General features: G+C 58.9%; 1 protein-coding gene across 1 annotated transcript; it reads right to left on the minus strand.

The window, feature by feature from the left end:
• Window positions 1-2,851: 2,851 nt before the first annotated feature.
• LOC127292895 (heat stress transcription factor A-2a) lies at window positions 2,852-5,816 on the minus strand. The gene is made up of 2 exons (XM_051322416.2): window positions 3,844-5,816; window positions 2,852-3,772 (listed from the first exon to the last, which is right to left on the minus strand). The coding sequence occupies exons 1-2, from the start codon at window positions 4,216-4,218 to the stop codon at window positions 2,852-2,854; spliced, it is 1,296 nt and encodes a 431-aa protein (XP_051178376.1). The 5' UTR covers window positions 4,219-5,816.
• Window positions 5,817-7,411: the final 1,595 nt, after the last annotated feature.

Consider the following 7,411-nt stretch of genomic DNA (forward strand, 5'->3'; position numbering starts at 1 on the left):
ACTGCTATTCATGCTAGAGGGTTGTACATGCGCTGAGCTAATGAGATGCAAATGCAATTAATGGCGATGGAGAAGGCACCATTGGAGTGAACCTTTTTCCTCCACAAAGGGATATTATATTGGTTCCCCACATATCAGGGCTGCAACTTGCACTAAACAGCTGTTATATTTTTCAATATTTACCTGGATCGATGTAGACGGAGTTGTATAAACATAGAACAATTCCCTCCAACATGAGAGGTGCAATGCAACGGGCAGTAGCTCTTCGACCTCACCGGTGTCGGCAGCTCTCTACTCCAGTGCTTTGTAGCCGCTGACTAAAATGACGGAGGTGAGAGGAGGACTGGAAGCTCGCCGGGTATCGTTTTCTGAGTTGAGAGGAGCGAAGTTGTGGTCGACATTTGCAGCAGTGCCAGGCACGAAGACGATCGCCCATTTGCAGGAGTGAAGCACCTATGCGTCACCATTCCGCAGCTTCATCATTGCCTCGTCAGGAATCTGGATCGCCCACTGGGAGTACTAAATTGAGTAAGCATCTCGAAGCATCTCGAACCATTATTCCACCACGCCTGCCCAGAGCGGGAGTAAATTACGCAAATCTACCACAATTGAGGTAGTGGTCATAAGTCAGTACCATTCTTGGAAATTTTTGCTAAAAACTACCACTTCAGAGGTAATCAATAACAGATAGCGCAAATACAAGTCTGATAGTGTTTTAAGGGCCGAGGGCCCACTGTCAGGTCGAACGGCCGTTTCCTCTCGTCAGGTACCGAAGCGCTGGTAGCCCACTGTCAGTCGCGGGCGTCGGTGTCGTGGGCGCGGAGCGCCGGAGAGGAGGATGCCGGACACAGCTGCCACGGCGCCCGCGTCCATCACGGCGGCGCGGCCCTCCACGCAGCCCCCCACGTTATAGACGACCATGAGCGCCAGGGTGTTGGGCAGGGGAAGTGAGGAGCTCGGGAGCGGCGGCGCGGTTCTCCTCAGCAAGCGCGAGCCCGAAGAGCGCGCCCGCCGCCCGAGCAACGGAGCACCTCGACGATGCGCATCTTGTTGGCCAGCTCGAGGGAGAGGTTCACCAGCGCGGCGGTCGCGTCGACGCGAGCGGGGGCGTGGCGCGGGGATTAGATTTCCGTTAGCAAAACATGGCCGTTGTTGCGTGTGGTGGAGTCGGAGGGCTTCTGCGGGCGACGCTGCGATGCGGGCGGCCAGGAGACGCTGAAGAGAAGGTGTGGTCGACCGTGCAGGTGCGGGGCGTCGTGGCCCGTAGCTTTTGTTGACGCCGAGGGCGACGCCGCCGCACGCGGACGCGGGCGCAGCTTTGCCCGGAAGACGGACGGGGGCGCGCAGCCGACGAGGCGAGCTGGTACTTGGCGCTGGTGCTGTTTCCCGCTCGCGCGAGTTCGTCATGCCGCCGCCTACTTCCTTTACTAGTTGGTGCGCGCGCGTGCTTGCTCATTTGCCGCTGCCGCTAATGCGCTGCTTAGGTGATGCTGCTTGCGTGCATGCCCATGGCGCGCCGCTCGCCCGTTGCTGCATGTTGCATGCTATTTGCGTGGGTGTCGCTGCTTGCTGCTCGTGCGTGCTGCTGCGGCCGCTGCTGCAAGCGCATGAGGCGCCGAAGTTGGAGGTGGGGCCGGTCCTGCGCCGGACAGGGATGGTGCGGCCCTTGCCGGTGGGCGCGCGGTGATTTCCTCTGTGCCGAGCCCGACGGCGCGCGCGGACCTGGCCGGCGGCCCCATGCGAACCAGGCTGACGACGCGCGCGGACCTGGCGGCGGCGCGAGGGAACTGGCCGGCGACGTGCGAATAACCAGCCAGCGGAGCTCAGGGAACTCGCCGGCGGCGTGCAGAGCGCGCGCCGCTGCTCCGTGCTCTCCCGCGTGGCCTCCCGTAGCACCTTGTTGTCCTCCCGTAGCGGCGCCGCCACCTTGCTGTCCTCGTCCTCCAACGGGTCAACTGCCACCTCCGCCACCACGGGCTTCGTGGTCACTGCATCCTCCGTAACAGCTCCTGCAACTAACGGATAGAAAACGGCCGTTGGCCTGACGGTGGGTCCTCATGGCTTAAAAGGCTCTCAGACTTGTATTTGCGCTATCTGTTATTGATTACCTCTGAAGTGGTAGTTTTTAGCAAAAATTTCCAAGAATGGTACTGACTTGTGACTACTGACTCAATTATGGTAGATTTGTGTAATTTACTCCCAGAGCGGCAAGCCCCTTTCTTCTTTGGGCAACTTGCGGCATGCAGGCGGGCCCCGACAAGATGTCAGGTGCTGCTACTAGAAAAAGAACAAAGGAAACCAACACATGGGGCGCTTCGCCAATTGGAAACTTCTCGAACCATCTCCTTCCACTCCGGTTCGTGAGGCCGGTTTGGGCTGAGCTGGTTCATGCTCCTCCGCCTACCCTACCTTCTCCAGGCGAAAGCTTCTGGAACCTTCTCACCTCACTCGTGGTTGTGGGGCCGGTTCGGGTTTTTTTTTTTTTTTTTTTTTTTTTTTTTGAACAGGGAAGGGTCCCAAAGGACCCAGAAGCTGCATTAATTATACTCGGTGGCAATACATTTTACAAGGAGGACCTCAAAGAAATCTAAAAATAAAATCGAGTCCTCAACTTTTACAACCAAGACCCTTACAATAAGATCAGAAAAGCAATCGGGTCCATCGCCACCTTCCTCGCGTCGATTCTTCCAGTCGCGGCCAGCAACTACATCGCCGGGGACGAGACCACTTGGGATGAAGCAACCGAAGAGCGCCGCGCTGCTGGAGAAGAAGGGCCTCCACATTGGCACGCCGGCCGGGAGGTTGGTGATGAGTTGACGCCGGCAAACGATCCGAAGATCAGCCGCACACGTCAGAGCTCGGAGCAGCCGCCTTTCGGCCATAAGAGTCGACGGCAGGACGGCTGGAGGCCGTCGAAACGCCGCCGAGGATGTGCTCCAGAATAGTGCAGCAGCCGAACTTCCCCATCTTGCAGATCTCCTACAAGCTGCTCTCTGCCTCCCTCCTTCTCCATCTCCACGATGGCAAGAAAAGAAAAAAGCACCTGCACCAGCACATCCACCTCATCGTCCACGTCGTCGTCCACCTCCGCACTTCCTCCGCCCCCAGTCTCTCTCTGCTTCTCCTCTAGGCCCAGGCTCAGAAGCTCCATCCAGAACCGCTCCGTGTCTTCGCCGCCACCGTTTGCACGCCCTCTCTCGCCTCCGTCCGCTCTCACCGCGCCGTCGGCGAGCCCGGGGTTGTAGCCGTGCATCGCTGCGGGGCTATAGCTGGCGCTGCTGCTGTTAGTCGCGCCGTTGCGTGGCGGGAGGTACTCGATTGGGGGGCGGGGGCGCTTCTTGGAGAGCGCGTCCTGCAGCTCCCTGCGCCGCGCCTGCCGGTCCTGCCGGTCAACGAGCATCTGGAGGAAGCTCGGGCTCTTCATGGCGCGGGCTAGGAACACCGTCATCTGCTGCTGCTTCTGCTCCGTGGAGGCGAGGCGCGCCTCCATGACCTCCATCAGCTCCCGCGTCGCCTGCTGCTCCTGCCGCAGCTTGACCACCTCCGCGATCAGGATACCCTTGTCACGCAGCAGGCGCTGCACCTCGCCCTCGTGCCCGAACTGCCCCACCTCCAGGCACGGCCCCGCCCCTTGCTCTCGCTGCTGCAGCAGCGCGGGCGGCGCGCTCGACTGCGGGCGCCGCCGCCTGATCGTCTTCAGCAGCTCCTTCTGGCCCCGCAGGAACCCCTCCGCCGCGAACTCCCACCTGTCCGGGTCAACCTTTCTGAACCCCTGCAATGATGCAAGGATACCACATCAGGCTCAGCTCGCATTTGCTACCGATCAGACGTCGTTAGGCGTACGTAGGTGTTGAGCTGGCGGACGAAGCTGGAGAAGTTGCTGTGCTTGAAGTAGCGCGGGAGGAGCACGGTGGAGAAGGCCTGCGCGTCCCAGACCACGAAGCTGTTCCCGGCGACGCCCCACGAGATTATTGTGTCCGTGCTGTGGTCGTCCACCACCTCGTACGTCTTGTTGAGGAACGGGGTCGGGCCGGCCTCGCCGAGGCCGTCCATCGGCCGGGGCAGCTCCACCATGGCACCTGCGGCGCCATCCCACGAGGACGGGGAAGAGCCATCCGCGGCGGCCCAAGTGGACGGCGGATAGCCATCCGCTGCGGCGCCGGTGAAGTACTCGAATTCCTCCTCTTTCACAATGCCGTTGAACTTGAACGGATCCATGAGGAAACAAAGACAGAGACAATGTAGTAATGGAAGATTGGGGATTACTCCCTGCAGGTCGCCGCTAGTCGGACCAGGGGAAAATTGGGGTGCAGAAAGAATCAAGAACTGGGCAAATTAGTGGGGGGCGATCTTCACTAAACAAAACTCGCCCTCCAGATAATCAGAACCTGACCTTTTCTGAATCAAATAGCAATCAGAGGCTAAAAAGGACGAAGGGGAAAAGGCAGCTTTGTGAAGAAATGGAGCAGTAGCAAAGCAAACTCGTTAGAAATTGGCGAATTGGCAATACTGCTAGGCCAATTTAGGACATCAGAGAATAGAGGTAGAGAGATTGATTGAAGAGGAATGGATTAGGGATGAAAAGATAAGGGAGTATTACTAGGTTAGGAGAGCAGACCATGGATGCGGAGAGAAAGGCAGGAGAAAGTACAGAGAGCTCCTATCCCTTTCGCTCTGTACTGCTTCGTACTTGAGGCGGGCAAAAGCTCGCCGCCCATTTATACAGGTCGCCCCCCACGTACCGGCTTCCGACTCCGAAGTTTCCAGACGTTTCGGCAATGGAAGGATTGGAAGAATCCTCGCCTCCACGACGGCTTATCTTATTTTGCGGTGACGTGGCGGGCGATGGTTCTGGAAGGCCCGGAGCGGGAGGGGTTCTGGAAGCGTCGCACAAGTTGCCGCTTATCTTATTGCCTTGGGCTTTGTCGCTTTCCGCCAACCAGTGGGCGGCGGGCTCCATTGACCGCCGACGGCGAGCGGAAAGCGCGCCAAGTTGGCTGGCCGCGTGGCCCCTGCGCACAGTGGCCGTGGTCTCGTGGGATATTTTCGGGGAGGTCGGCGGTGGCGCTGCCTGAGCTGAGGATGGAGGGGATATTTTCGGCCGGGGAGGTCGGCAGGCTCGCCGTGTGGCGCTGCCTGAGCTCGACACCGAAGGTGGAGTTGTTTGTGCGGCATGGGGGAACTTTTCGCTGCGGAGCAAGGTTTGTGCGGTGAGCTTTGTCTGTTTGTTGCAGCACCGGAGGCATGGGGAGAGGCGAGAGAGAGACCACGGAGAACGTGCGCCGGGGAAGGCTGGGCCAGGTCCGAGCCGCCGGCCCAAAATTTGCGAGAGACGGCGGCCCGTACGGCCATTCTTCTTTACCTGACAGAGCTGCCAAGGCCACGAGCGTGCGTGCGTGCGCGCGCGGGGTCGCGGCTCTCTTGCGCGCGCCGACGAGCGGCACCGCGCGTCGCCGCTGCACGCAATCTCGCTGCGATCACGCGTCGCCCGCGCCTCCCGCGTCCCGCCGCCCTCCCCTGGCCTTTCCGGCAGGCACCCACGCGCGCCGAGGCCATCCGCCCATACGGTGGCGCTTGAACGTGCAGCGGCGCCGTGCTGGCTGGCGGCTGCCCGGCGCGCGGGCGCCCCGGTGTGCAATGCTCAGATGGCTGCCGGCAAACAATGGATGCTGATCTGCCGCTCGCCGGTGTTTCCCTCTCCGCTTACTCTCATGCTCCTGGACGATGTGCGTTTCCCTCTCCGCTTACCCAGGAGGAACACACCTACTAGCTCTCCCCAAAGCGCTCACCATTGCTCGCCTCTCTGCTTTTCCTCGCCGTCCTTTATACAGAGCCGCTCAAGCGGTGGTGGGTGCCGACGTGCCGTGGCCGCTGGACACCTGTGTGGTGCATATGCCATCGCCCCAGATATTTTCGACGGAGCTAGAAGCGGAAAGGAGCGCCGAGCAACATCTCTGGGCTATGTTGGCGCTATCGAATTAATTGAGAGGCCCAAACCAAGGGCCACATGAGATCATGAGAAACTGTCCAATTGATATCTTGCAACGTTTTTATCCATTCAACAGAGGTATGGAAATTGATATAATAGTAGTAAAAAAAGGATGTGTCCAACACAAAACTTCGAGATCAGTAATTCATTGTTGAATAACTTTCTAGTGGTTGTAGGATGTAAACGGATTGGATCGGATCGAATTTGCCTTTACCATATCCTATACCATGTTTTCTCAACAGATTCGGAACAGGTCAAATACTGACCTGTTGCAAATTCGAATTCGGGAATGTGGATTCAGAACGGAAATGGGGCGAATCGGGACGGAAAGAAAATTAATTGGATATATTTAGGTCAGCAAATCATACAATCAAGAATGATGTTAAAGCAAGTTTAACAAATCACGCATAAAATAAATAATGTAATACGTTAGTATAAATAAATATAGGGAAAATCTACCGGTAAGCGCCGCATGCTAGCCCTCTCGTGCGGCGGGCTTCGTGATTAGAAAAAAAGTGCATCTTGTCCTTAGGGCATCTCCAACGGGCCGACGCATTTTCGATGTCCGAAATGTCCGACTGTGTCCGTTTGTTTCGGCCCGCGGACGCCATTTAGCCCAAGGCGACCGTTTGCGTCGGGTACCTCCAACGGTGCGGACATATTTTTTAACGGAGACAGCGTCAAGGATGTTAATGGCGTTTTACGTCCCGTCGAGGACTGCCGCCGGCGATTAACTGTTCCCGCGCGATGACGGTCGTTCCCGCGCGTGCCCAATAAATTGGCAAGTTTCACCGGCATTTCGCGCGCGCGTGAAACGACCTGCGCGGCAACACCGTTCCCCGCCTCGCCGTGGCTATATATGCTGGACACCGACGGGGGTGACGGGCACACCTCAAGCTAAACCCTAGCATCCATCCATGGCCAAACGCAACCTTAGTTGGGAACAGGTAGTTCAGATGTGCCGCCACGTCCACCCGGAGGAGGACGAGGAGCTAGTCGCCGTCGGCGTTCAGACCGAGCAGCTGGACCTGGAGGCGGCGGCGGCGGAGACGTAGGTTGCGTAGGCGGCAGAGCGCGCGGAAGGGCGCCTCGCGGCGACCAGGGCGGAGATCGCCCACGCTAGAGGCGAGCTCGCCCACGCCAGGGCGCTCGCGGAGGCGCGGGCGGCGATGGCGGCCCCTCCGGCGGCCCCACCAGCGGACGCCGTCATCCACGACATCGCCGACGACGACGCCCCGTACCCGGCCGCTTTGAGTGCGCCAGCGACCGGTTCGTTCTGCTCGCGTCCTTCGAGACCCTGGCTTGGGACGCCCTGTGCCGTCAAGCTTGGTTGGCGGAGGAGGAAGCCCACATCTATGCGATCGCCATGACTCGGGGATACATGTGCTCCGACCTGGACTCACTCCAATGGAGGGGCCCTTA

Source organism: Lolium perenne, chromosome 4 (genome assembly GCF_019359855.2).
Source record: "Lolium perenne isolate Kyuss_39 chromosome 4, Kyuss_2.0, whole genome shotgun sequence".
NCBI classification, from domain to species: domain Eukaryota; kingdom Viridiplantae; phylum Streptophyta; class Magnoliopsida; order Poales; family Poaceae; genus Lolium; species Lolium perenne.

What these genes read in the sequence shown, in the direction of transcription:
- LOC127292895 (XM_051322416.2), bottom strand. Translation starts at nt 4,218, where the DNA reads ATGGATCCGTTCAAGTTCAACGGCATTGTGAAAGAGGAGGAATTCGAG. An exon ending in TCCGCCAGCTCAACACCTAC is followed by an intron (nt 3,773 to 3,843) that starts GTACGCCTAACG and finishes GCATCATTGCAG; the next exon opens with GGGTTCAGAAAGGTTGACCC.